Source organism: Oreochromis niloticus, linkage group LG22 (assembly GCF_001858045.2).
Source record: "Oreochromis niloticus isolate F11D_XX linkage group LG22, O_niloticus_UMD_NMBU, whole genome shotgun sequence".
NCBI classification, from domain to species: domain Eukaryota; kingdom Metazoa; phylum Chordata; class Actinopteri; order Cichliformes; family Cichlidae; genus Oreochromis; species Oreochromis niloticus.
The window spans coordinates 22164154-22189823 of NC_031985.2; the positions used below are offsets into that span (position 1 = coordinate 22164154).

Sequence of the window (25670 nt, forward strand, 5' to 3'; positions counted from 1 at the left end):
TTGTTGGACGTGCTTATTGAGACTTTTGCCATCTAAACGACTGCTTTTAAAAAGTTCTGTGTTCTTTACTGTACCTCTGCTGGTTTTCTTAAATCCTGCCTCTGACATATGTCTTCCATACAACAAAAGACTAAACTTACACAGACATTAACAGAAACTTAACCGAAACAAGCAAAGCTACTCTGGAAATTACCTGAAACTCAACTGAATTTAAAACAAAATGTGAAAACAAAATAAAACACAAACTTGCAGCTCTCAACTTAACAACGCATTACAGGAGTAAATGTGATCAGTTGCACCAGACTACAGAGGACTGTTTCCATTTCACTTTGTTTCTGTCTAAACTAGAGAAATAAAAAGGGAAAACAAAGAGGAAAACACTTTAACAGGCACTTTGGGAGCGATGTGTAAACCCTCAAATACAGGACTCTTTCTCCAAGTAAAGCAATCTCAACAACATTTTCAAAAACTTGATTTTTAAATTCCTTAAGGAGTGGTGCCATCTTTATTGAAGATTCACACTTAGTCATCTCTTTCACATCTTTATTTCACATCCCATGTTTTCCATTTTCGTAGTTTTCCGTGTTTCCCGTATCCCTCTGGAGTCCCCCATTACTGCCTGCTGGCTTTGAATCCCCCCACTGATGTTTTTCCATGTCAGTCACTCTTCTCTACATTTCCTGTCACATTCTTTCAGCCAGCACTCATGCACCTCTCATGCTGTCACAGATGTCCTCTTCAGAGGGTTGGACGCAGAGATCAGGTGGGCTGGGATCCTGACTCATGTACAGGGGCTATTTCTGGATGACCGGGGGTCATACAGGGGAGGGGAGAGAGACGGTGATTCACACCTGCACCATCTCAGAGAAGCGGGTGAGAATTATGTTTGCTGCAGGTGTCCTGGGGCCACTCTGACAGACGCTCGTCCGGACATCACACAGGTGTGTAATCCCACAGGACTTCCAGGACACACCTATTAAGTAGTCTGTGCTGTAGAAGTAAACACACACACACACACACGAATACTCAACCACAATTCCTCTGAGTATGTGCGAGACCGCTGACTTCCCATGTGAGACATGTCCTGCCAGACGGAGGTGTGTGATTGACTCGGAGGAAATCTCTGGTCATACCAATGAAAGCCGGGGACAGATGGAGGTACGGCTCTGTCTCCATGGCAACAGTCTCCTAAAACCCCAGTGAGGGGTGGGAAGCAGACAAACAGGAACAGCTTTGAAAGGCCAGAACTGAATCTGCATTCAAAGAAAATGTTATTTCAAGAGAAATGATTGATTCTGTGTGTGTGTGTGTGTGTGTGTGTGTGTGTGTGTGTGTGTGTGTGTGTGTGTGTGTGTGTGTGTACCTGTGTGCCACCATCCTGTAAAACACGTTTCAAAAATGTGTCTTCCTGCAGAGCTAATGAAAACGTTCCTGACAGTTTATAATTTTTCATATAAATCAAAGGGTGCTTTGGGTGGTTAACTTAAAATAAATATTATGCTAACTTTCAACTCCATATTTTTTATTCTTGGAGTCTGTCAGAGTGGCTTTGCATGATTCACAGTTTAAAGTGCAGCCCTCAAGTTCATCCTCTCTGAAACGAGCTGTCTTAACTCCTTCCTGTTTCTTATTGGCTGTCCAATGCAAACAGAAGGTTTGAACAGCAGGTGGCTGTGCTTTCTGTGCTCACAGCCAGAGCTGAGTGCCTGAGATAACTATATTAGGGATATCGCCTCTTACTGACATCATACCCCTTGGCAACTTGAAGCTTCAGCTACTGCCACAGATTTTCAACAGGACTGGGTTCTGGAGACTAGTTAGGCCACTCCATGACCCTCGCATGCTTCTTCTTTAGCCACTCCTTTGTTTTCTTGGTGGTGTGTTTTAGGTCATTGCCATGTCTGGAAGACCCACCCACTCATCCTCAGGACAGAGGTTCTTGTCCAAGATTTTACAATACATGGCCCCGTCAATTGGTCCTTCAATGCAGTGAAGTGGTCCTATACTTTTAGCAGAAAACCATCCAAAAACATGACGTTTCCACCTCCATGCTTGACTGTAGGGATGGTGCATGGAGCTCCAGACTGAGGGTGATTTATGGTCATTTGATATTTTTTCCATTTTTCCATAATCACACCAAGGCCTGGTGGTCCTGTAGCTCATTCCAGCCTTGTGCAGGTCTACAATCTTGTGCCTGACGTCCTTGACAGCTCTTTGGTCTCACCCATGGAGGTAGAGAGGTTAGAATAGACAAACTGGATTCTGTGGACAGGTGTGCTTTATGCACATAAGGACTCTTCAAGGATCAAGAATATCCCAGATTGATTGATTGATTGGTTATAATCTGAGGGAGCTCAATTCTGGTGGGTTTGTAGGGGATCAAATACTTATTTCACTCAATGACAAGCAGTTCAATTTTCAACTTTATGTAATGAACTTTTTCTGGATTTTTATATTTTTCTTTTTGGTTGATATTCTGTTTTTCTCCATTAAAGTAAAGCTACCATAAAATTAGCATACAAGCTACAGTACTATAAGCATAAATATGTTTTTTTAATACCTTTTTTTCTTTAAAGAGAGGTTTGTGAAGAGTAACAAGAAGACAAAATAAAGAAGGTAAAATGCTCTCAACGCCAATGAAAATGGTTAAGAAAACTTGTGAATATGATGTATGTAAATAAAATTAAAAGAACTGCATCAACAGCTGAGGTCCATTTTCCACTTGAAAGACTGTGTGTGTGACGGGCTCCGTGCTGCTTGACATCAATGCAGTCACTGCGACCAGCAGGACACATTCAACACTGAGCTGCCATCCACAGCCGAGTCAGGAGGAGAAGGGCGTGGGATTTTTCAAGGAAGGGAGTTAATTAAATTGACTGTCGATGAGAGATTGCTCATTACTGAGCAATGTGTTGGTATGGGGTGGCGCAAAGATGAAAAACTACATATTTGGTCAAACTTTATGAAAGTTGTGTCTACCTGAGTTTGTTTTGTAATACAGTATATAATATGTTTTAGTGTTTTGTGTCACACTAAACACAACAATGACATTTTTTGAAATTTAAAAGAAATTTTACCTTTGATCAAGTTCAGAGGTGCAATGTAGTGCGCGAGTGTATGAAGCAGAGTCCAAGAAAATAAGAGTGAGGCTTATCAGCTCATGAGCCTGACTTACTGCATCACCGATGAGGTGTCAGCACCACCTTCTGACTTCCTGGAACAAACACTCAACCAGGGAAGGAGGAGATAGGGCCAATCCTGGGGCTGTCACACAAAATAAAACTCAGAAAAAAACTAACATTCCTTACAGCTTGGTAATAAGAAACCTTTCTAACATTAAAAAAATACTTTTAAGTAGAGGCCACAGGGCTAAAAGAAATTGACAGATTCAAAATATAATGGCCTTGAAGCCTTCAGGGAAAGTCTTCACACTTTTATTGACAAGCTGTACCAGCTAAATGCTAAGGTCATGGCTTGAACCTCACGGCACAGTAAAGCCAGAGCCACTAACTGGAATACAGACATGACTGATTGTGTGTTTACACCTGTGCTTTTGCTCCATTTGACATTTACTTTGTAAAGAAAAATACCCGTTATACTGTCACACAGTCAGCCTGCAGACACAGTCACTGAGGCTCTGTGGACATGAGGCAGGTCGCCCAACTTGTTACCCAATCAGATATGTGATGTTTATATGTTAATATAAACATATATGTTGATAAAGAAATAAAACCTATTAAACAATATGTTAATAAATATTTATATTTATTATATCATAGTCTATCATCAAGTACTCAGCGGTAGTAAAAGTAGGTAATCAAACTTTAAATACTCTGGTGATTATAATTTTACTGCACTTATTATAAGGTACTAATTGTAAACTTAAGCATGCTAAAATTAATTGCATATTACGCTCAAAACATTATATACAAACATTGTTACCTTATTTACACCTACATTTACAAATAGTTACATCTACATCTAAATATTAATTAAATGTTAAACATGAATTTTGACATCTAAATGTAAACGTTAATAGTTCAGTTTAAATATTTAATGTAACTTTATTAAATCTTGAATATAAACGTTACATTTTAACTGAATCCGTATAGAGTAAGATACATCCCAAATCCTTGTGCATGCGCAGTCCAATTTCCACAGAGCTGTACTGTATTAGTGGAGTGAACATGCTGACGCTGTCCATGTTTTACTTTTAGGATAACAGAGGTTAGGCCAGCTGCATCAGAGCGCCCTCTAGCCGTGGAGGTGGAGAACACCTGCAAAGTTGTTTTTATACCTGAACCAATTAAAAAATGTAAAAAGCTCTGACATTTGTAACGGTCATACATTCAAATTGTAAATAAAAACAAATCACCAGTTTCAATTAAGAAGTGAAAGTAAAATTTGAATGCTTATCATGATCTTTTTATACTTTACATCAAATAACTGAGTTCTTTTTAATTAAAAGGCGGGCCTATTTAATTAAAAATAATGATGATTGTTTTTATTCTGTGTTACTTTTTAATACTAATTAAATTTAACTTTTTATTTAATTTAATTAAACTGTTTTTAATGCAATTTTACCTTACAAAGATAATTGTTTTGTTATATTTTATTGAGTTATATAGTATTTTGTTAAACGTTGCATTTAGTGACTGGCTTTTCTAATAAATGAATTTCACAACCTGTGAAATAAATACATTTCATCTTATCTTATCTTAAAAAATAGGCCTATATGTCTGTGCAAGGGATAGGAACTGGATCACTTGTATGTATAGGGGCGTGGATTTTAATGTACTGAAAAATAGGATTCTTATGACTTAAAACTACTGGGGGGATCGTTTTTTGGTTTTTCGTTTTCAGATTAAACTGACCAACACATGCTGGCCACATAGTAATAATTTTATAATAACATGACGATTACTTAATTTCTGTACTATCTAGAAACTTTATTGGCACTGGTGTTTGACAAAGGACTCAGCCCAGACTGCTTTGGGTGTGTATCTTTCAGGTGTGCCTGAAACAGGCTGTGTTACAGCAGAAACGCTCGTGGAGCTCTCACCTTCCCTCTAAGCAAACCCACAGGTTCGTATCAGGTCACCCCCCTCCGTCCCTTTTGGATTTTAAAAAAAATAAATTTTATTAAAATTCTGCCTGTGCTGGTAAATGAGCCCCAATCAGTTATGATTTGGTTTCTTTCTCCCTTCCTCAAATCCCTTCAAAAGGCCCACAATCAAAACAAATCGACCACGCGTGGTTTTCCCGCAGCAATGACGTCACGTCGCCCCTCCCCCTTCCCCGCAAGTAAACAGAAAACATTGAGGAAAGCGCTCGTGTCAGCCGCCACACGCGCGTCCGCTGCGGGAACCGTGCGGTGCAACGAGTGAAGGCGGACATCGGCCTAACAATTCCCGTGTGTTTTCAGCAAAGTTGGGCGATCCGCGGCCAGCTGACCGCCGATGAAGCGATGAAGGGAGAGGCGGAAGTGAAGTCACTTGACAGACCGTCCATGTTATTATTGTTATTTTGGTAGCCCTGTGATGAGACGGGCTGCTGGGGATCCGTTGGTCTTCGAGACGTCGAGTGTCAGCGCTGCCCCAGGCCGCCCCGGACCACCACCACCCTCACCCTCACCTCACTGACCCGGAGTACAGGAGCCTCGCTGGCGGCTCAGGGGGGAGGTGGAGGCGGAGGAGGAGGAGGGTGTGAAGACCCAGCTTCAGCTCGGCTCCTACACTCCGACCGACCAAAAATAAAACGGCGACAAAAACAATAACCGTCAAACGACTCGAGTGGTTTCTGCGCGGCGTGTAGCTGGGACGTGCCGCCGCAGACATGAACGGTATCACCAAGGGCCGGTTCGAGGTATGACAGAGGGAGTGGACCACCAACGGTTAAAGTGTTTGTTTCTAGCAGACGTGGGAGTCATGGGCTTGTATAAGCAAAGTGTGTGTGTGTGTTTGCGTGCGCGCGCGTGTGTGGTCGACCGTGCTCTGCTCCTAATTTTACACGCAGTCAGGAGCTGAGGCGTTTTGTTGGTCAAGGGTAATCCGAAATCCTGTTGTTGTCCTGCCGCACCACTAGACAGCGACAACATGGAGCTCAGGACTGCGGGACAGGAGGAGGAGGGCTGTGGCTGAGGATAGTCAATATATCAGGGCCGAGGCTGGCTGCCACTGGCGCCTGAGGTTACAGGCTTTCAGAGAGGGGGGGCTGCAGATGGAGAGGATGGATTGTTGTTAAATACACGCAATGAAAACACCTAAAGCCTCCTTAAAATACCTGTGATGGGCAGGTGCCACTACAGGTGGCCTTTGTGTTCAAGAAGTAATCAGACTTACATAGGATGAATGGTGTGCATCTCCACATCACTTTATCCATATTTACATGGCAATAAAAAGTAAAAGCACCAGAGCTTTCAGGATCATCATTTGAAGTTGTTGGGTTTTTTTTTAGTTGGATTCATGAGCAAGATGTGTGGTACTACTGGGTGTTATTACCCACGCCTGTGCAGCATTTTTGTGCTGTAGCAGGTTTGAGTAAAGCAACACATTTGCATTACTTCAGATATTACTGAATAATTGAGCCGTGATAATTTTATTAGAACACAAACTTTGATGTGAAAATTGTGGAGTTAAAAAAAAAAGTACATCATGTGTAGTGTAAAACGTTATGTTTTACAAACCAAAGCATCTCCAAGTATATTACTTTGTTCATAAACCTTTGCATACCTGTGGTGCAATAATCACCATGTACTGCTGCATTAACACTTATGTACAAACCATAATCATCCCATTTGACTGGTTATGGCTGCCCATAGATGCAAGCCTTGTTTATTAGGAGTTATTATTCACACATTGCTGAGATGCTTTAGGGGTTGACTTGATGCTACTTGACGCCCTCAGTCAGGTGTTCACATTTTTGTCAGTAGTAGGAACATGTGTGCTGACGTGCGAGTGAATCAGAACAGACGGCGTTAGTAGCGCCCGTGTGTCTGTTGCCATATCAATGGATTTCTCAGCAGACTTCTAAGCTTCTTAGCATGAAACCAGTGTACAGTGGAGAAGCAGGCTGGTGTGTCCAATTGAGAAGAAAGGGGAAGGGGGTCAACTAACAGACGAGTTGATGATCGAGTCCTTTTTATGGCTTTTGTTGTTGTTGTGTTGCAGGCCTAAAATTGAACGCAACACTCGATCCAAGTCTTAATTTCTTCATGGGCGTCTTTTTTTGACATGCCATAGGCGTTTTAAACCAGATTTGCATGTTAGGCTTGTTGCACCCTCTCTAGGAATACTGAGCATGACTTCAGAGAGGAGTTTCCTGTTTGGGAAAGGTGCTCTTCCTGCATTGGGAGCAAGGGCACCAGAATGCTGAGGTGGGAACTCTGATAAGGATGATTATTGGAGTATCAGGTTGTTTTCTAAGTTGTTTTACTTGTTTTGACTGTAATGTAAAAGGATGAATTTGAATTTCTGGACATTTTTCAAACCTGATCTCATTACACAGTAAACCGTGTGTGTACCACAGAATGATATTATTGTTCTGTGAGTGCTCTATGTTAGCGTAATGCTGTGTGGAGCCCAGTGGGTTCCATCATGGCCTCCCTGCGTTCCTCAGACTGATGGAGGAGAGGTCAAAGGTGAGTGATGTGTTACAGATGTGGTTTGGATTTAAGGCTAAGTTAAGCTAGGGGGAGTTAGTCTAACTACACCCCCCCCCCCCCAGCTTTACAGAGACACTGAGTCAACATGCTGTCTGTTGACAGGTCAAATTGCCTGCCTGTCAGTCAGTACATGCTGATTTTTATTACCTTGATTTAATCAGGAAGCCCAGCAGAGGCCTGGTCAAGGTAGCAGCCTTCCACAGCAAATACCCATCCACAGGTCTCCTTCACTGCATTCCTTCTAATGCTATTAAATTCACCAATAGATATACGCATGTTTTAAGTTTGCAGTTAGTTTAATGTTACAGTTAATGACAGCATGCTTTACTCAACAGCCTCAGATGAGTGTGTAATGATGCATTATTCAGTACGAGGGCATGTGGGCCTCAGTGATGGCAGAGGTTTTTCTGGTATGTGTGACTTCAACAACACTTTTGTGTTGTTCCCTTAGCGATGTTAAAGTTCAAACCAGCTTAGTTAATCGTTTGCCGGACCTTGACTGGACCAACTCCCTCTCCTTTTCTTTTTCTTTTTTTTTGACCCCACTTCCTTCTGAAATGGCCTGCATTTCCTCCCTCCTCCTCCCTCGTCTTCTTCCACTCTGATGACTTTTAGACGTGTTTTTCCAGTACTTCTTGACTGGAGCACGGCTCCTTTGGCTTGCCTTTGTCACTCAGTATCGTCTTCCTCACCTCTTCCCTCTCCTTTTGCTGCTTTCTCTTTCGAGGAGGTTGCGTCTGTCGTCGGGGGGGCTAGACTACAGCTGAGACATTTTCAGAATCAACCTTTGCTCGTCTCGTGCCTCTCCTCCTATCCCCTTTGTGTTCTCAGATTTCGGTGTTTGTGTTTGCGTGTTCAACAGCAGGGAGTCCCCCCTCATTAGCTACAGCTTCTGAGCCTTTGAGGATACAAGTGTATCACTGGCAGGATGCGTGTCTGCAGAGGCACAGTGGATGTGGGTGTTTGCCGTAATTTAAATTCATGGCTGAATGCAGCCCACCTGATCTCGAATGTTCTGCCTCTGTTCTTCACACAGAGAGGTTTGACTGGAATCACCTGCGAGTGTGCGTGTGTGTGCGTGTGTGTGCGTGTGTGTGTGTGTCCCACTCAGCAGATGGCCAGACATCCAGCGAGTAGACTAATTGAGATAAGCATGCCAACAAGCTGACCAGGCTAACAGAATTATAAGCTTGTAAGGAGGCGACATGGAAATCCAAATGCAGCTCTGGCATGTTTATTAGCATAGCTTACGGAAGCAGCAGCTGTAAACTGTGCAGGGGTCTATTTCTTTTCTTAAGTATAACGAGCTGGTGAAATAAAATTATGTGATTCCTGGGCTTAGTTTAGCTCTGTTTAGTGCAGCAATCTTGTGAGGATGATAATGTTTTCATATCACTGCACATCAACACACACACACGCATAAAGACACTCACTCATTGTTACTGTTTATCTTATCTCTCGACAGGTGTTCTCAAACAGCGATGAAGCCCCCATTAATAAGAAGCTCCCCAAAGAGCTTCTTCTTAGGTAAGAATAATTATACCAGACACACAACATACAACACAACACACCCAGGGACGAGGGCTTAGGTCAGGGTTACTCATTAGCTCAAGCAGCCTGGAACGGTGTGTGTTTGCTCTGCCTCTGGCGGTGCTGTAGGTGCCTTTGTGTGTTCAGTATGATCTTTGTCAGCCACCAGCCTGAAATAAGGTTCTTTTAGCCGTGTGTGACCTACAGACCAATATTTTGTCCCACAGCAGCTGCACATGACCCATTAATCTGACATCACTCGCGCAGTCACCCATGTTCATCCTTCATACTCGTTTATGTGGAATGGAAAGGGTTGCACCTGCATATATCTCTGCTGACACATGACACGCTGTGCACTCTGTGAAAGCTGCGTTTTTGTGTGCATGCGTGTGTGCACGCATGTGTGAAACACCCCTGGGCCTATGCAAACTGTATGTCTCTGTAAGTGAGCTATAAATAGTTTTGTCATAGCTGGTGGGGAATTCCGCAGTGCTCTGCTCTTCTGCTGGTCCATACGCGCTCCCAGCACGCCCATTATGACCAGCGCACTTCCACTGGTGGTCAGAAAAACATGTATTAGCCCTGCACTATGGGGGCCAGATGTGCCCCAATGGGCTGCAGTAAAAGACTGGAAGAGAGGGCCCCACATTTCATGCCACTCCCAAGGCTCATTGTTGGCTGCCCATAATACGCCACCAATTGGTACTGAGTGTGGACCAGAATGTTTCTCTAAGAAAAAACATGACTTTTAGCCACTGCTTTACTCACAAAGGATAACCACCTAGTTAATTTGGTAGAGATACTCTTCCTGATCCAGACCCCAAAGGATTTATGTCACTTTCCAAGCTTGAACCAGCGATCTTTTATTAGTTAGTCAAAATGTGTAGTTTCACTTCCATTTTACAGAGGTTTTGAATCAGTTGCTTTCTAGCAGCCACATATTTCGGACAGTGTAATAAAACATGTTCTGTGCGTCGTGTTCTCCATAATAGTCATATTTGCCTGTATGTTGTTTGGCACATTATTGATAATAAACAATGCGGGCCCAAAGTGGGTATATGGGGCTGTGTGGGGGAGGGCAAATCCACACTTATACCATACGAAGCCCAACTGAGTGTATCCGCACAGGGCCAAATGCAATTTTGCCCTTTGGGTCCCTATGTAAGTTATATATAATACCATTATAGGGCCCAGAGGGGCAAAACTGCAATGGATCACACAGGCTAACCTACATAGAGCCTACATGGGTTTTCTGTGGGCAACCCCATAGTCGGTACGCCACTAGAAAACCCTTAATAGGGGCCCCAAAGAACAAAACACCTGTCAGCCCTGTGTGGGCACACCCAATTGCCCCACAGCTCATCCACAACTACACAGCTTGGGCCCGCACCAGCATGTTTGCAGGGTTAGTGATCTGAATAAGCTGATGTTAAGAGCTATATTTTTTAGCCTTTCCGGTTTATGGTTGGTCGTCCATACATTTTCTTAAAAAATTATCCAAATTAGGTCGCAGTGGTCGCTGGAGCCTCTCCCAGCTGTTATGGAGTGACAGGCAGGGTACACCATGGGCAGAGAGCCAAATGTGCTCACATTCATGCCTGTGGTTAATTTCTAATTACAGATTAACCCAAGATGCATATTTTATAACGGCTGCAGTATGCCACCATGTGTTACACGTTGGAAAATATGCAGCTCGTGGAGTAGTGGCTATTTATTTTGTTAATTTGTGTTCTTATTAGCGTTGCCGTTTATGTACAGAGCATCACTAGTGAGCAAGCCTGAATTGCCTGTGCAGCATTCTGCGTCTTAGTGGGTGCACTTGTAAACAGCCGTTATGTAGGCCAGCGCAGCGCAGATATAAACTGTGAAAACTGTGTGACATCCAAGAACCCTGTCTGACAGACAAGCCCTGGAGAAGGGAGCGTTCGGGGTGGTTCACGGTCCTCTTACCCAGAAGCACTGACTCAGCACCCTCTCCACTACCACTAAATTCATGTCTGAGTTGTTGCCATGACAACCAGTCCCAGACTTTATGGCGAAGGCTCGACTCTCCCTTTTCTAGCCATGCTTGAAGGGCCGGGTGACAACAAATGGGAGTGTGCTTCATGAAAATCCTGTTATGTGCCTTGTCCGAAAAATAGGGACACCCAGGCAGGATCTGATAGAGTGATCCAAGGCTTTTCTCTTATTTCGTGCTCTGCATTCAAAGGCGCCCTTATTGCTTTCCTGTGTGTAGTAAAGTGGAAAAAGATACCATGCTCATGGTGTTGTTGCTCTGAATTTGTCTGTATTATGTCACGTCCTTCACTTTCTTTTGTGTGTCTTATGAGAAAACGTCCATGTCAGTGCTACCCTGCCGGTAATATGATCTATCTGTGTTCAGCAGTCTCTCTCAGCTGGTACCAATTACAGACTTCAGATAGGTTAACAGGACTCACCAAATCAGATTGATTGATTGCTTCGCCGTGAGTGTGAGTAATCGAGTTCTTCTGTGGTTACTAAGAGGCCTCTCTCACACACATAGTGGAAAGTCAGATTGTAGTTGATTAAAACGGGCAATCAATCATTGGTCAGCATCGCGGCCATTAACCAGTTATTAGGAAGGAGATCGATGTGCACGATCAGCTTGATTGGTCGGCCCCTTGGCTGCCAGCAACCACTCCAGGATCTGTTTACCCTGCGTGAGAGTGCATGGAAGTCACATATACGTTGCTTTGTCTATTGTATGATGTTTGTACTCTGTGACACCAGACTCTTGTATAGATTATACAGACTCGTCCTGACATGCCCTGGCCTAACACACATCAAAACACACAGCCTTTGTCCGTGTCTGTTTGAAGGAAACAATGGCCAGCTCCTGTTTCCTAGGGTTAAAAGGGCAATCAGACCCCAGCTGCACTCAAAACTTTGGCACTAACAGCTCTCTTAACACCTCAGATTTTCTAAAGATTTTCCCTTTAAGTCACTTCTGTGAGATTTAACAGACCATTTTATCACAAGAACTGACAGGAGGTATTTGGCTTCGTTGTGTGTGTGTGTGTGCGTGTGTGTGTGTGTATGTGTATGTGTGCCCTTCTATACATGCTCATACTGTATCTCTGTCTGTACCGGCCTTTTGGTGGCCTTGCTTGTCTGAGTGCCAGAGATTACTCATTGGCAGATTAATGGATTGAGCTGACCCAGTAGCCTGCTGCATGTGGCCCTTTGTGGCTGACCAGCCCATAGCTCAAACACTCCCTGTCTATGGGCCTACCAGCCAAACACCACAGATTGTTCTGTTCCCTACAGACATAAGAAAAAAAACATACTTTCACTAGCAGCAAAGAAAGAATAAGGTGTTCCAGCATGTGCTTGAGCAGAGCTCCTTATCTGAGTATGATCATATGATCACTGATATGAGAAAACCTCATGTTCCTCTTTGTCTCTCTTTCTAGAATATTCTCCTATTTAGATGTGGTGACACTGTGCCGGTGTGCCCAGGTGTCCAAGGTAAGCGCCTCCCTTTCAACACCACATCCTAATTAAGACCTTACTATTAAAAAGGAGGTAAATCTGGTTTGTACTTACTGAATTCTCTAGAAAAATGTATAATATGGTGCCCTCTGCTGGCTCTGTGTAAAGGGAACCACAGCCTAGCCACAGGGAACTGCAGCTTAAAGTGATTTATAAAATGATCTGTGGGAATTATCATTACAAGCCACTGACTGAATGCAGAGCTTTTGGGGCAGCCTCTCATACCACAGCTTCAAATTAAACTTTTATTACCTGTGACAAAGCCCAAGGAAGGTTTTCTATTGCTATGTAACATGTAAACAAAACAAATATTATTATAATGGCAGTTTATCTCTTTCCTGTTAAATTTCATGTATTTATTTTACATCGGACTATCTTTAATTATGTAACTTCTTCAGTTTACAAAGACGCCAAAGAGAGAGGAGCAGGAAGCCCTCACATTAGATAGGTCAGGGACTGACAGTGGAGACTGTTTATGTGTACACAAACCCGTAGCTGCATGATGATTAAAAAAGTCACAGTTCACCTTCTTCCACCTCTGTCTGACCCATTTTTCTGTCTCTTTGCTCAACCTGTCTGTCACCCTCTCAGGCGTGGAACGTCCTGGCCCTAGATGGCAGCAACTGGCAGAAGATCGACTTGTTCAACTTCCAGACGGATATAGAGGTGAGGGTCGTGTTCATAAGAGAAAAAAATTAGGGAAGGGTTCGAGTTTTGAGCATTTCCTGTGTGTGTGTGTGGACATGAGAGCTTGTTGAGTAGCATTATCTAGTCCAAGGCTTAGTGCTGGGTCAGTAGGCTTTGGTGCCGACTGTGACGTCACAGCTGATCCCCTGTCCCGTAGCCCAAGTCATATTACTCTCTCTGTCTGTCCGTCCGTGTATCCCTCAGGGCCGGGTGGTGGAGAACATTTCAAAGCGCTGTGGAGGCTTCCTGAGGCAGCTCAGCCTGAGGGGCTGCCTGAGCGTTGGAGACGCCTCAATGAAGTGAGAATACATTGACCCTCTGACATGTACCGTTATAATAAACGTGCTTCTGCTTTGATTTTTAGCAACAAACATCCTTTTGTTGGTTTGATTACTTCCGTTTTGGTCCCTGTGTGATTATATTTAAAGTTTCAGCCCCGTGTTTGCGTCTACATTCCCAGGGGACTCTGTGCAAAGAACTGTAATTCCCTTTAATTTTCCCTTTGCTCACTTTACTGTGCAAACATACAAAAAACGAACAAAACAAAAGAAAACCCCACGGGTGTTTAATTTTTATATCTTTATGAGATTGTTGGATCTCATAATGTATTTCTATCATCTCTGTAAGCAGCAGATTTAACCGATACTTTCTCTTCTTTGCAAAGCAAGGCTTTTTTGCTTTTTAATAGAAACATGTGAAAATGTCAGAAAGAAGTCCCTCCACCTCACTTCTTCCATGCTTCACCTGTTTTCCAGGACTTTTGCTCAGAACTGCAGAAACATCGAAGTGTTGAACCTTAACGGCTGCACTAAGATCACAGACAGCACCTGCCTCAGCCTCAGCAAGTTTTGCTCCAAACTCAAACACCTAGATCTCACCTCCTGCGTGTCCGTCAGCAACCACTCCCTCAAGGCCCTCAGGTAGCACCAACACACTTGTTTTCGCTGCGGTATTTAAATCACAAGGGCTCACCTGTCTTTAACTTGATATTTCTCTTTTATCGTGCAATGTGTGCGCATGCTCAGTGATGGCTGCAGAATGTTGGAGACGCTGAACTTGTCGTGGTGTGACCAGATCACGCGCGATGGCATCGAGGCCCTCGCTAGAGGTTGCGCTGGTTTACGAGCACTGTTCCTCAGAGGCTGCACACAGGTACGCACATTTATTTTCTTTATTTCAGGTTATTTTATGCCTTCTTTGGCCCTTTTAAAAGTAGTTCTACACCTTTGTATAATCAATTATCATATTATTACAAAAAAGCTCACCTAGTCATTATACAGTGTTAAAATAAAGCCTTTTAAAAAGAGCTGATGGGATAGAAATTTGCTTGTTTCTTGGTATCTTCTTTTCCCGATGCCTGTGTAGAACTAAAATGTGATCAGCTGTTTTTTTTTTTGTTTTTTTTACCCAAGTCTTGTGTATGTATCTTTCTTGGAAAAATGTCGTGAAATATCCGTGTATCCACATTTGAGGGCTCACAGAGGACAGTAGTCACACGTGATGAGACTGAACTGAGTCTCGAGAAAGATATACGGATCTCGATTTGTTTGCCGTATTTTACTGAGAACATCAAGATCGTGTCCATCATTTTATTTTTAATTGATGTGAATTTAAAGATATAATGCCCAACGATTGGATTTTTCTTATAGTAATTAAAAAAATAAAAATCCTGAATCCAAATTGACCCAAAATTTTAATTTCCTCTTTGTTGGGCTAGGTAGCACCACTTTCATTCCATAACTTTTTAAATAAGCCTGCTAACAAATCCACAAAGCAAGTCAATTACATTCCCCCTCTGGCAGAGGTATTAACAACTGGAGAAAGTGAGCAGTGTTTCCTCATTAGGGCGCATTTTAGTTTAAATGAGTTGTTCGCCCGTATGGTTAGGTCCACTAGTATTTGGACAACAACAACATTTTTTTTCTGTCATTATCCAAATCTGTACACCATCACAGTGGATTTTAAGTCAAACAGTCAAGATGTGATTGAAGTGCAGATTTCAGCTTTAATTCTTTAATGAAAACATTAATAGTATTAATAGTTTAGGAATTACTTCTGTTTCATACACAGTCACTCATTTTCAAAAGTAACTGAATGAACTATCATATTTCTAAATATGAGGATTGTTTTTTAATACTTGTATGTGAATGGTTGCCTGCACTAGATGCTCTCTGCCTTCGGTTTTGCATTTAATAACTGAAAAGCTGCTCTGCTGGGTGGAGATCAGGTGACTGACATGGCTACTGAAGAATATCCAATTTTGATTGTTGATTTGGCCTCTCCTGAAGTTTTTGCTGTCTCTTATAAGTTTTTTTTTTTTTTTTTTTGATTTTCAGCCTCATGAAATCCTCATTTAAAATAAATAAACTGACATCTTTTTGGACCTTATATTGAGAATTCCAGTAAAAAGCTGCAAAATGCAACTTCAACACTTAGAATCAGCTCTTATGTGTTTATCTTGTCATGGAATAATGAGTGAACAGGCCTCACCTGTCCATGAAAATCTTTGTCAGTTAACTGTCCAATAACTTCTGAGCCTCTGAAAATGGGTGGGGCTGTATACAAACCTCTTTAATTTCCAACACTTAATAAATAATTGTGTTAAACCCCTTAAATTAAAGCTGAAAGTCTGAACTTCAGTCACATCTTGATTGTTTGACTTTAAATACTTTGCAGTTGTCTACAGAGTCAAAATACTTATGAGACATGTCTTGATTAATGATTTTTTTTTTTAACCCAGCTGGACGACGGAGCATTGAAACACCTTCAGAAACACTGCCCAGAACTCAACACCATAAATATGCAGTCTTGCACAGTAAGACAAACATTTGGTTGTTGGATGCGGAGCGGGAGCAACTGATAATAATGCATGACTAAGGCTCTGCATGCCTTTTGTGTTTTTGTAATCAGTTTTTTTTTTATGTCTGTTGCCTCCAGCAAGTAACGGATGAAGGTTTGGTCAGTCTGTGCCGAGGATGCCACAAGCTGCAGAACCTCTGTGTGTCTGGCTGCAGTAACATCACTGATGCCTCTCTCACTGCACTGGGTCTCAACTGCGCCCGACTTAAGTAAGAAGCTCACACATCCGTCTCACAAGATTTCTCATACATCCAAGAAATATGACTGCTGTTGCTTCCAAAAAATGGTGTAAAATGATATGTATTTGAGGCTCTCAACCAAATTCAGCTATTAAAAAACAAATCAGGCAAAATATTAGACATTTTGTGCATAAGAAGTCTTATATTTTGCATCTGTTGACCAGTTCAGTGTGTTCTCCAGTGATCTTCATTATCCCTTCCTCAGACTAGCTGCTGCTATTCACAATGTTAAAAACACTCTTCCCAAACTTTGTGTCTGTCTGTCTAAGGATCCTTGAAGCTGCACGATGCTCCCATTTTACAGACGCTGGGTTCACTGTCCTGGCCAGAGTAAGTTTCATTTTGCTGTTTTGCTTATGTTTTCTTATCTCCTTTAGTTATGCCAGCCGTGTTCTGAGGTTAGTTAAAAACTTCTCTCACAAAACCTTTTGTTTGTCTTCACAGAATTGTCATGAGCTTGAAAAAATGGACTTAGAAGAATGTATTTTGGTAAGAACATTTTAGTTCCCTCACCTACTCCCAAGATCATAAGTCATCATACATGATTTTTGTCAAATGACGTTTGCCAAAAAGTAGAAGTTGTGACATAGAAGATGTGACAGAGTTCTGGGACTGAGAATGAGATATGATCACGATATCACATGTTTGCTAATGCTTGAACTGATCCTCTCAGCTGTCCCCAGACATGTGAGAACAGTACATTAATCAAGCTTGGCCTGTCCTCAGGTGACAGATAACACCCTGGTTCAGCTGTCAATCCACTGCCCTCGGCTTCAAGCACTGGTAAGCAAACAATGTCTGATACTGTATCAGCTTTTTTTCTCAGCCCGTCTTCATTGCTGTGTGAGGTTTAATCTTTCTATTTGCGCATCTTTAACCCGATCTGCTGCACCTTGGGCAGTCCCTGTCCCACTGCGAGCTGATCACAGACGATGGCATCAGAGCTCTGAGCAGCAGTACGTGCGGCCAAGAGCGCCTCACCGTGGTAGAGCTGGACAACTGCCCCCTCATCACTGACGTGACCCTCGAGCACCTGAAGACCTGCCACCGTCTGGAGCGCATCGAGCTCTACGATTGTCAGCAGGTCACCCGGGCAGGCATCAAACGCATCAGGGTCAGTGGGCACGAAGGGAAAATACATGCTGCTTTTCAGCTCTTGTTGGGGATCGGAGCGGAGCTCTAAAAGAATCGCTTGACATTTTGAAAAATGTGCTTGTTAGCATTCTCGCTGAGAGTTAGATGAAAAAATCAATACTACTCTCACTCACGATGTACACAAGCGGGTTGCATTTCTAAAAATATTTTACAGAAGGCAGTCCTGAGCATGTGCTTTTTCCTTGTCTTTCTGTTTTGTTTTGTTTTTTTGTTTTTTTGTTTGTTTTATGGGGGAGGGGTTTGTACATTTTTGGTCTTTTGTATTAACACATCTCTCCCGCACACAGGCCCACCTTCCAGAGATCAAAGTCCATGCCTACTTTGCCCCCGTGACACCCCCTCCCTCTGTACATGGAGGTGGCCAGCGTCTGTGCCGCTGCTGCATCATCCTCTGACAGTGGAGGGCCAGGGGGGCCACCTCTGTCTACAGGTCCTGCTGCTATGAGAAGGGGGCTGATGTCGGGTGGGGGTGTGGGGTGGGGGAAATGGGGTAGGCATAGGGGAGAGAGGGGGCTGGACCCACTCACTGCTCCTGATCACTGATCAAAACACTGACCGATTGCCGCTGATCCCTGATCAGTTGAACCCGCCCCTTCTCTCTCCTCTTGCTCACCGATCAGCAGTGCAGCAGCCCCCCGGGTGACGGCGTGGCAGGGTGGAGGAAAGAACACGGATGGACGGAGTTTTTCTCTTTTTCTGTCTCTGTCTCGTTCTCTCTTTCTCATCGTGAAGACCAGAACAGGTTCTCCATTCCACTCTGCTCTCCCTCACATCTCTGACTCCCCACCTGCGGGGGTAAAGGACTGCATCTGGACAGCTGCAGGTGGGGTGGGAGGGTGAAACAGTGAAACTACAGCGCTTCATGTTCAAACTTTAAAAAAAAAGAAAAAAGATATTGTCATGTTGAACACTCTCTGTGGAGAGGTATCATCTCAGCCGATCACATGACACATCTACACGACCATCCTGTGATTCATTCTGCTTCGACCAATAGACGCACAGCACGGAGGCAGTGGAGCGCTGCACTGTGGGTAAAATCCACAGGTTCTTCTGGATACGAACAGTGAAGCTCTGGCACAGCTGGCTCAGCTTTGCAGTCCTGGAGAAAAAAAACAAAACGGGAAGTACAAAGTGGAACATGTGACATATTTGTGCATCTGGGAAACCTCTGTTGACATTTTAATTCTGTTTGTACAGAGAATGTTTTGCAATGGAGAGGGGGCAAAAAGATTTACGGCAACTCACTCAAAAATTGGGGAAAGCCAATATTTTTTTTTTTTGTTTGGTTTCTTTTTTCAGTGCTTATTGTAATTGTCCATGCCTGTCTATTCAGAGAGGAGGATACGCTTGTGTTTCTTTTTGAGATGTAAAAGGAAAAACTGTTGCTGTGTTACAAAAAAAAGGACCTATGATTCAGACCCTTGGTGTCTAAAAGCATTATATTGACACTGTATGCTGCTGGGATGAGTGGCCTCTCCCATGTACTGCGTGGATACGTTAGCTCGCAGGCCCTTATCCAATCCTCCTGTCAGTAGCCCTTGTGCTCTAGCTTCTACTCTACTACTTAAGCATTTGTTTACAACCTCAATTAGGTTAGCGGCCACAGACTAACTTGTTTACATGGGTAGGTTTCCAGTCCCACTGCTATTCAGACAGTTACTAAACTGATTCTGAATAGGTTAGTAACATTGATACAACTGTTTTTAAACTGGACTGTGACACCCACTATTCAGATTTATGCTGTGTCTGTCTGGATCAGGGCTGACGCTAGTGAGACTGAACAAAGGCACCTCAACTTTATTGACAATCACATGAATTTATGTACTTGGAGGTTAATTTAGTCTAGCTTTGTGTAAATGTTAATTTACAGATGATGTAGAAACATAAATGAATTGGCTGTCATCAAGACGTAAAGGATCACGTGAGTAATAATTTGCAGTTAGTTTGTTATACAGGTCTATGTATGTAATTGATCCCTGACAAATTCTGGTTCATCTAATCCTACAAAACATATGTGATGGGGTAATTTGAAATGCAGAGATTGGAAATCCCGCCACACCCCACAAACCAACAGCTAATTTTACTCTATACAGGCACCCCTTTAGATCAACAGGATTTCAACATGATGTCTCGTCATGCCTGATTACACACGTACGGGGCATGAACACCATCATTTCACGCACTGAAAATGCAACAAAACAAAAGCAGCTTTTAATATCGTGTTAAACAAGAGACTGATAAGTGTCGTGTAGTGCCAAGTGCTCAAAGACTGGGGAGACTGGCAGGACAATGGATAGGACTGAAACAAGAGAGACCAGATGGAAGACTTGGATGGATTTGAGATACATAGCTGACTCGACTGGCTGTGATACTAATGCCCTGTTTGACAGCTGTTTTAACAGTTTTATGTTTAAGAAAAAGAAATAAATTTAAAAAATAAATAAATAAAGGTGACTAATAGTAACTGTGCTTTGTCTCTGCAGTGTGAGATTTTGTTTTGTATCTGAAAGACCTACTTCATAGTAACCTGTCGCAATTTGAATAGAGGCTGTGCAGGCGTGACGCCGCTAGATGTCAGCAGAGGGCCGTGTAGACAGCGGACACGCCCACACGTAGACAGTAATTTTGTTTATCGTTTCTAGAACAGAAAATAGAAATTAACCAGCCACAAGCAATGACAATATATCTTAAGTTAATAAGCGTATATATTTCCCTATTTTAGTACGGATGTGGTTCACAGTGCACTTGTTCATTTTACATTTTACATCAGGCATTATGCAGGCTGGCTGTGCAGTGCCCGAAGACCCATCGGCCTGATCGTTGATCGGTTGCGCCTCCTGGTGAACTGCAGTCCCCGGCAACGCGCAGCTTTCAGCGCCTAATAACAGCTTTAACGGCAGCAGCGATTATTCCTGGGTCAAAGAGAAATCAGAGACCCCTGGACTGGAGCCGAGCTCTTGTTGTGGAAGTTTGGTGCAACTTTGCCCCGGACGGAGCTGACCGTTGAACGTCTTTAAAGCCTGCGGTCATGGAATAGAGCAGCGGACTGAGGCCTGCGGATAACTGACGTTAGCTAGCTGAGCTAGCTTTTGTGAAGCTGTCCATATTTGTTTGGGTGGCCGTGCTAGCTTTCTATGTGCTATTTTTGTTAGCATAACAGCCAAGCATATTTGCTATTTTTTTCTGATGTTATATTAAAGGAACCGGCTGAGGGCCACTGCGGTTATTCGTTTCCCGAAGTTTCGCCAAGTTTAAGTTCCCTCTGAGCTAACGGTATCTAATAAGGAAACCAGCCAGCTTCGTCTTTGTCGTAACGTATAAAGTGGAGGGATGATTTCTATGCTACATTGATCTATACAAATATATATTTTGCAAGGGATTGTACGTTGATGATTAAACATCAGTTAGAGGCAGTCCAGACTGCACGGTGTCTCTGTCCCTTGAAGGGTTTACACTTCCCATCTCGAGTCCTTTGCACCCCGTCCCACCGACCACTGTCTCCTGTCTCCGGCCGGCTTCAGAGGCTGGCCGCACGGCACTGAGTGCCCAATGGAGGAACATGACAACATGGACTATTTTTACCAGCAGGTAGTGCAGAAAGATGTTACCCGCAGGTTGCAGGTCGGACAGGACCTTATTGACTATCTGAATGATCCGCATCGCTCCCCGGACGTAGAGCAGGACAAGCCCCGGCTGGACAAGACTATAGACGAGTTAACGGGATGGGTGAACTCCAGCAATTTCAAGGTGAGAGAGCTTGAGCTGTCATCGTATGAGCCATTCCTTCGGCCTGTTCATGAATTGTTTTCCACTGGTTTGCCTGGTACCTGGGAAGAGACACCACTGAAATTTACTTAGATATTTTTCAAAAGATGATGTAAAACCTTTTAAAGACCTGTTAACGATATGAAGAAGACCCAAGTCTAATGTTTTGAGATTAACGTGTGCACTGGAAAATTCAAACAAAAGCGCTGGCAAGAAGCAGAAGGCTCTGTGATTCTTTATGACACCCAAGTTATCCTAATCCTGGAGCACAAGAGGCAGACATCTTTAAATGCAACCCAGGCATTGAGGAGTGCTTTTGAGGGGCATTCCTGTGGTTTGTTGGGTTTGTGCTGCTGTTTTGGTTGTGTGTGTCTGTGTTAAGGAGACCCATTGTCAGGACGGTAGACTGCTGGAGCATTGGATGGGATGGGGGAGGGGTTGGAAGATTCATTGTTATGATCCATGTTTTATTTTCTCTCTCTCTCCTTTGAACTCCTCTCTCTTCAAGATTTTCGCAGTATTTTCCTTGCTTAAGTCCTGGATTTTGTGTGTAATGTGCTGGTTTGCAGACAGAGTTAGGAATGTGACATTTCTGCCAGCAAATCACACCAGCCCAGACAGCAAGTCATAACAGCTGGAAATCCCTTTTAAAGCCATGCTGCAGTCTTACTCTCAAGTCACTTTTTGGACTGATTAGTTTCATCTGCACTGATATGCAGGACTCAGAAAGTCTGTATGAGTGTGGAAATTGTGTGTTCAGCGTAAGGAAGCATCTGAACCTCTTGAAGAGAGTTTTAATTTGACAACACTCAGCTAGAAAAAGAAAATGTTCTGGACTTTGTCATTTTGGTCTTGTGATCTTTTAAACACAACTTGTTATATTCATTTCCATTTAGTACCATGGAAACTTTAGGAATAGTGAAATCGCTATTGTGAGAAGCACTGTACAAAAACAGCTGTGGAGTTTTCACCAATTGTCCGCTTAGTATCCCTGATAGATGTTCAAAAAGAAAGCTTTTTATAAGCTGAATTTTTTTGCTATTGTTAAAAATACTGAAGAGAAATGCTCAGTGAATCTTTTTGCATGGTGCTATAGCCTTTTTTTATCTCTTGTGGCTGTGATAAGCTAACATCTCTCTTTGTTCAGTTTTGTTCTTTTATGTAGATGACACAGCCAGTAACTCGAGCTCAGATCAGTCACTTTGCACTGATGTGCAAGTGAGTTGGGAGCCCCAGAGGCCTTCATACAGCAGGCTTTTAGCAATGCTCATGATCTCTCTGTTGGGTAGAAGGCCTTAAGCTGTAAGCAACATGCTGAGTCAGCAGTTGCGGGTGGGGGGGGGGGTGATAAAGAGTTGAAGAGAGGAGATGAATACAGGAGGCATTTAAGGAAACAAGAACTAGAGTCAGACACAGGCTACGCGTGAGTGGAAAACACAACTCAAGACCCACAAATAAATTTCAGAGATACTCATCTTTCAGGCACAAAGAGTGTCACACTCAAGTGCCTCTTAGTAATGGAAAAAATATTCTGTTTCTTGGCTGCAGTTGTGTGCCCTTCACTGTTTCCTTTTCTTATTGATCAGTTCAATAATGTCATCTTTTTCCTCTTCTGCTTCTTCTCTGTGTGTGTGTTTGTGTGGACAGAATAGCAAATCAACTTTGCTCACACAAGAGTACAGAAGCTAGAGAGCCTATAGAAGAGAGAATATTAATATTGCATGCTGCCTTTATGGAGAGCAGGTCCATATGACCCATCACTGCTCAAACTGATCCACACTCCTCTGTCCAAACACTTTGATTTGTGTAATTGTGTCTAATGGAGTGTAAGAGATGCCACACACTAAAGGTTGCGTTGATAAGATAAGAAAAGCTTAATTTACCCCAACTTTGTAAAAATAAAGTTAAGTACAACAGGCAAATACGTTTAATAGGTGGAATAGTATGTAGCGAAAATTAAAATACTATATGGTATAACAAACATCTTGATACGATAAACAGTAAAATAAGATAAGTATACATTTAAATATAAATATAATAATAATATACATATATTATATCTACTTATGATTTACAGTCTATGCTTTAGGATAGACGCCTACAGAAACATAACCACAGTCTACAGTTAGAATAAGGAATGGTATTTGGTAATATTTAAGTAATACCTGTGTCATTATCAGTTTTGCTTAGAGGTTATAGGGAGCAGACCTACACAAGCAGTGACCTATGGGCCTGAGAAATGTTACTGATGTGGACCTCAAGCGCGTGTTTGTGGTGTTTGTGTCTTCAAGATGCGTTATCTGACGATTAATGTGGTTTGCTGTGTGATCAGTTGTGTTAGCATACAGTTTTCCAGGTTTAATAAATGAAACTCAGGACTTTTTGGCCTCGTCTAAGAAATAAGTCCAGAAACAAGCAAGTGATGTTCTTGTGGCTGTGTCCATCTGTCATGTACAGTCTGTGGGCCTACACCAGTTTTTAACTTCATTGAACCCATTGTATTATATTTAAGCCTGAACACAGCGTCAATAGAAAATGCTTTTATCTGACTTCACTTTGCTGCCTTGAGTTTGACATCGCTGTCAACACATGTCAGATAAAGCTGCATGTATTGGTAAAGGAAATTATAAACTTGGAGATTTATGATTCAGATCCCTACTTGGGGCTGTCCAATTCAGATTTTTTTTTTTGTTATTGTGCAATAAAATTATTTTTGTGTCGGCTTCTTCCTGCAGGTGCTTCACAGGAAACACCGTCCAGTGAAGGGAATTGATCACTGCTTTTTGTGGGAAGCAGCTGCAGGAATTGTCGAACTGTAGTCCATAACAGTAGCTTGGCTCTGAGGAGCAGGATCAGACAATGGTCTAAATCTGCTTCTGGGCCTTTTCTTTATTCTTTATAATCACTGGATTAATGGTTCAGAGTAGAGCTGCAGTTGCTTATTAGCTTGGTCAAATCGTTACATAATCGGTACATATGCGGCCTTTTCTATTGCCTTACCACTGTTCTCTGTTAAGAATTCATGTTATAATTTAAATGTAACTCGACCAGTGTGAGAAGATTCTGGAGCCAGCTGGTGTTGAGCATCTGTGCTTGATGAATAACTGAAACAGTCATTCATTTACCAAAAATTGTGAGCAGTTCTTAGCAGTTTCTATTAACTGTCTGTTCTATAATCTTATGGTTTGAGTGTCTGTTTTTATTTCTCTATGAGCGTTGGACACTTTTTTTTTTTTTTTTTCTTCTTCAATCAAACACTCACTTTAACCCTTACTGGAATCCAGAGTAAAACCTGTACCTGGTATGCGTATTAGCAGGCTAAGCAGGCTGGGCCTTCACAAAGAGCCATTCATACTGCACTAAATATATTTGCAGTTTGTTTTTGTTTTTTTCTTTTCTCCAACATACCTCAGCTCCCCCGTCATTTTAAATCTTGTAATCTGGAGATACAGAAAATGTGTTGGTGTCAGTGCTACTAAAAAACATGCACAGGGTTTATTGTATAGGGTTTTTAAGTATTTTGGGGGCATACCTGACTTGAATCTTCTCAGAAATGAGGCTTTTTTTTTCTCCAGCATTTCCTCATGTCAAGTCCCTTCCTTCTCTCATACTCTGTCTTCTCCTCTGTCTCTCCCATTGAAGATGCCATATGGTTATAGGCACCAAGCTCGTTGGGGTGCTGAGTGGAAGAGGGGGATGGGAGGCCCAGGGGCTGTTTCCATCCTTTACCGTTTTCATCTTTTTCTTGGTGTTTTTCTTGTCTTTGCCACCCCCTTCCCTGTAAATTAGGTCAGTATGAGGGAGTCATCATATTGACCCAGGGCTTGTGTTTCTTCTCCAGGTGATTTTTGCTTTGTGTGTCATGACTTGGCCCTCATCCCCATTTCATGCTTTCCTCATCGCTCCCCTTTTTGTTTCTGTAGATACCTGCCTTTGCTCTTCCTTTGACTAAAATAGGGAAAAACTGCAGTCTGACTCCCCTACTGAGTCCAGAGAGTCATGTTTAATTTTTTTTTTTTTTTTCACTTCAGTTTTTACCACAGCACTGCCAAAACAAGCATTCCAGCAGCACAGCGCATGTGATCCTAGTCAGGACCACAGTGGAAAAACTCATCTCCACTGCTAGACACAACTCTGTATACCTTCCCCCTAAGAATCATATCGCAGGCCAGTTTTTCTTCTGCTTCTGAGGTGAATTAAAACACAGAGAGGCCGTGGAGAAGAGTTTGGAAGGACTATTAAAGGTGACTTTAGAGAAC

At 42.6% G+C, this 25670-nt stretch overlaps 2 protein-coding genes and 1 long non-coding RNA gene across 34 annotated transcripts in view; 2 read left to right on the forward strand and 1 right to left on the reverse strand.

The window, feature by feature from the left end:
• Positions 1-541: 541 nt before the first annotated feature.
• LOC106098141 (uncharacterized) lies at positions 542-3265 on the reverse strand. The gene is made up of 3 exons (XR_001224269.2): positions 3176-3265; positions 1134-1188; positions 542-990 (listed from the first exon to the last, which is right to left on the reverse strand). It is a non-coding gene; the product is annotated as an uncharacterized LOC106098141 (long non-coding RNA).
• Positions 3266-5283: 2018 nt separating this feature from the next.
• fbxl2 (F-box and leucine-rich repeat protein 2) lies at positions 5284-20115 on the forward strand. Its single transcript, XM_003444050.4, has 14 exons — positions 5284-5865; positions 9129-9190; positions 12628-12682; positions 13298-13372; positions 13598-13692; positions 14149-14313; positions 14419-14545; positions 16134-16208; positions 16331-16461; positions 16761-16821; positions 16936-16980; positions 17218-17274; positions 17393-17605; positions 17934-20115. The coding sequence occupies exons 1-14, from the start codon at positions 5836-5838 to the stop codon at positions 18039-18041; spliced, it is 1299 nt and encodes a 432-aa protein (XP_003444098.1). The 5' UTR covers positions 5284-5835; the 3' UTR covers positions 18042-20115.
• Positions 20116-20423: 308 nt separating this feature from the next.
• clasp2 (cytoplasmic linker associated protein 2) overlaps positions 20424-25670 on the forward strand; it is a 60693-nt gene continuing 55446 nt past the window's right edge. For 8 of the 32 annotated variants that reach the window (XM_005478583.4, XM_005478589.4, XM_005478595.4 and 5 more), the window contains exon 1: positions 20425-21393. In XM_005478583.4, the coding sequence (XP_005478640.1) occupies positions 21196-21393 (198 nt within the window). In that variant the 5' untranslated portion in view covers positions 20425-21195. Of the gene's footprint in view, positions 21394-25670 lie in introns of all 32 variants that reach the window. The other 24 variants (XM_005478594.4, XM_005478586.4, XM_019350506.2 and 21 more) reach the window with 6 other exon arrangements.

Excerpts from the sequence above, each read along its gene's own strand:
- fbxl2 (XM_003444050.4), top strand. The coding sequence starts at position 5,836 with ATGAACGGTATCACCAAGGGCCGGTTCGAG. Across the intron at positions 13,693-14,148 it reads GTTGGAGACGCCTCAATGAA|GACTTTTGCTCAGAACTGCA; the intron begins GTGAGAATACAT and ends CCTGTTTTCCAG. Across the intron at positions 16,462-16,760 it reads CTCAACTGCGCCCGACTTAA|GATCCTTGAAGCTGCACGAT; the intron begins GTAAGAAGCTCA and ends TGTCTGTCTAAG.